Genomic DNA, 3,522 nt, shown 5'->3' on the forward strand with positions numbered 1-3,522 from the left:
ACACATGAAGTGATAGGCCTGTACTTTAAAAAGTCCAAAACCCCTACCTGTCACCGCCCCACAAGGGAAATCGCTACCGGAGCAGTCCCTCCGCTCAGGCAGTCCGCCTGGGCATGCGCTTCAGAGCCAGGCTCCCCCCTCCTTCTGGAACGGCCCTGCTCAGGCTCCGCCCACCAGCACCGAGAGCCGATCCCTGAGCTGCAGGGCGGGGCTGCCACGCGAGTGGGCGGGAACTAGGGATAGTCGAGTGTCTGGAGTCGTGCGCCGGAGTCAGAACTGCGCCTACCGTCCCAGGTGTCGGTTGCTGGAGCCGAGCGAGCTAGCGATGCTACGGCAGCCGCTTCCTGATTGGCTGCGTCTGGCTCCCTCTTCGTTCTGATTGGCCGCGAGTGATCTGTGTATGTAAATGAAGGGGCCTGGTGGGGAAAGACGGGGGTACGGGGACCGGGTTCTTTAGCGTGTTCGATACCTCAGCTAGGTAGATGGTCGCCGGGGCTGACCGGGATCGAGCGTCCAGGGCCTGTATGTGTCGCCCCGGCCCGGCTGGGTGAATCACGTCGGAGCCCGAGAAGGGGGCGGAGGCGCCGGCTCCCTGGCTCCGGCTGCGTGACTCACCCGCCCCCGCCGCCGCCGCTCCGGAGGAGCCGCCTCCGCTGCCTTCCGGAAGCGAGGGAAGGCCCGGCTCTCTGAGCGGCCGGCGGGGGTCGCGGCTCGCTGTGGCCGGGGAGGGACAGGCGGGACCCTGGGGAATCTAAAGGATCCCGGGGTCACAGGGGCCGGAGTCCCCGGGGGAGCCCAGGTTGGAGTACCGCTAGGGGGCGCCGGGACTCGGGGGGGCGGAGTCGGGGTGGGGGCTGAATTCCTGCGGTTCCCGGCTCCCGGGTCTTCAGCGAAAAGGGCAAAGACTGGATTTTTAGTGTCTTGCTGGGTCTAGGCAGCGTCCCTGGGACTGAGACCCTTCGACCTTTGTGACCCCGTTAGATTAGGCTAGGGGTTCCAAACTCTAGTCCTTGGAAGTACCGATTTTCAAACTTCTGTCAATGACTTACTCCCGCGGCCCTTCAGGGTTTCTTCCCCTTGTCTCTCTCTTTTCTCAGTAAGTTCGGGACCCTTACTTCTTTGAGTGACTACTAACAGCTTAGGCTCTAAACTCAAGCATTCCAGCGAGTACAGCAGTCGGAAGGCAGGCAGTTCAGGCCCACTTCTATCCCCAAACCTACACACACACAAACACACACGCACGCACGCACGCACGATGCTGCACCACCACCAATCTTTCCCCAGGCAGCAGCTACCCTACCGGGGATCCTCTAGAGACCTTGCCAACTAACGTCACCACTCATCTTCCTGCCTAGACCCTACCCTCCATGACTCTGTCCTGACACTCTGAAAATCCAAGCCTCCTATTCCTGCCTGAGCCTCTTCCTGCCTGCTCCTAGTGTGTGGTGGCTTGTTGTTTGTTTGTTTGTTTTTTTTAAACTCCCCAGTTCAGGTTTACCTCTCTCCGTCTTCCTTTGACTCTTTCAGCAAAGCCTGACCCTGGTTCTCCATAGCCTACACAGCAAACTTCAGGACTCAGCTTCAATGTATCTATCTTTCTTAGGAAAACCTGCCTTGACTACCTCCAGCAGGATGGCATCTTCCTACCACTTTCTGTACATTTGACCATAGTGTTCTATGCATAGTACTCTGTATTGAACTGTGTAAGATGGCTGCATTTGTAATCAAGGAATGGAACGCACCTGTAATCCTAACCCTTGGGAGACTGAGACAGGAGGATTGCCTGGAATGGCTGACCAGCCTGGACTACAGTGTGGGGCCCTGTCTCAAAAGAGCAAAACCAAAAAGTGCTTGTAAATAAGAACTAGTTATGTGGTTTTAGAGCTTGCTATTTCTACAAAGGACATGACTTCAGTTCCCAGTACTCACATCTGACGGCTTGCAGTCACTTTAGAACCAGCTCCATGGATTCCAACAGCTGGCTTCTTTGGACATCTGCACTCACATGGGCATACACACACACACACACCATTTAAAATAAAAGTAAAATTTTAAGTACTAATGACCATGTTACAAGGGCTTTTTGTTCTTTTCATCTCATCTGTAGTAGCAACTTATAACCGATGCTATCTGTATCTCAGAAGTTCACTGAGGGCACTGAGGAGATAACTCAGTTGGTAGAATGTTTGCCTTACATGCAGGAAAGCCCAGGGAGTTCCATCCCCAGCATCAGATACACCAAGTATGGTGGGAAGAGCAGAAGCTGGCTACATAGCATGTTTGAGGTCAGCCTGAGTTACATGAGACCCTGTCGCATTAAAAATAAATAAGAATTTGCTTAGAAAACCTAGACCTGGAGGTTAATTGACTGGTCAAGATCCCACTGACAACAGTTGTCAGAGCTGGGTGTGAACTGAGTGTTGACTTCCCATAACTGAATGGCTCCTTCCTCCCTGCAGAGGATGCTGAGTAAGGGTCTGAAGCGCAAGCGGGAGGAGGAGGAGACGACGATGGAAGCCCTCTCTGTGGACTCATGCTGGTTGGATCAGAGCCACCAGGCAGTGGCGCAGACCCCACCCACAGTGGCTTCTAGCTCTCTCTTTGACCTCTCCGTGGTCAAGCTCCACCACAGCCTGCGGCAGAGCGAGCCAGACCTCCGGCACCTGGTGCTTGTGGTGAACACACTGAGGCGCATCCAGGCGTCCATGGAACCTACAACTGTCCTGCCACCTGAGCCCACACAGCCCACAGCCCCCTCTGTGGCAGACAGCCTTCTGGCTAGCTCAGATGCCGGCCTCTCGGCCTCCATGGCCAGCCTCCTGGAAGATCTCAACCATATCGAGGACCTGAACCAGGCCCCCCAGCCCCAAGCAGATGAGGGGCCTCCAGGCCGCTCTGTCGGGGGTGTCTCGCCCAACCTGGGTGCCTTGGACTTGCTAGGCCCAGCCACTGGCTGTCTGCTGGACGATGGACTGGAGGGCTTGTTTGAGGACATCGATACCTCCATGTATGACAGTGAGCTTTGGTTACCAGCCTCTGAGGGTCTCAAGCCTGGCCCTGAGAATGGCCCAGCCAAGGAGGACACTCCAGAGTTGGATGAGGCTGAGCTGGACTACCTCATGGATGTACTAGTAGGCACACAGGCACTGGAAAGGCCACCAGGGCCTGGGCGCTGGCCCTTAGACCCAGGGAGGATTGACTTGGATCTGAGTTGAGCCTGGTGGTTACACCAATCCACTTTGACATGACACAGGTGGCGCCCCCTCACAGAGGAGAGCCAGGGTCACTTTGGAGAGACAGTACTGAGTCCTGGGAACTTCACATCCATCCACCGGTCTTGACCAGTGTGGGAGTTGGAAATGAGCCCCCAGTGGTGAAATGACAGGACTCAGTGACAGTAATGGTGTTTGGGCCAGGCTGGGGGTTGACCTGGGATAATAGTTTGGGCCATCCCATCCCATTATCCCCAGTGTGGGAAGAGACCTCATAATTTTTTGAAATTAAAACCAGCTTTGGGAAATA

The 3,522-nt window shown here is 55.5% G+C and overlaps 1 protein-coding gene across 1 annotated transcript; it reads left to right on the forward strand.

Moving 5' to 3' along the window:
* The first annotated feature begins 229 nt into the window (after positions 1-229).
* Sertad1 (SERTA domain containing 1) lies at positions 230-3,522 on the forward strand. The gene is made up of 2 exons (XM_021213795.1): positions 230-398; positions 2,460-3,522. The coding sequence occupies exon 2, from the start codon at positions 2,463-2,465 to the stop codon at positions 3,213-3,215; it is 753 nt and encodes a 250-aa protein (XP_021069454.1). The 5' UTR covers positions 230-398; positions 2,460-2,462; the 3' UTR covers positions 3,216-3,522.

Source organism: Mus pahari, chromosome 1 (genome assembly GCF_900095145.1).
Source record: "Mus pahari chromosome 1, PAHARI_EIJ_v1.1, whole genome shotgun sequence".
NCBI classification, from domain to species: domain Eukaryota; kingdom Metazoa; phylum Chordata; class Mammalia; order Rodentia; family Muridae; genus Mus; species Mus pahari.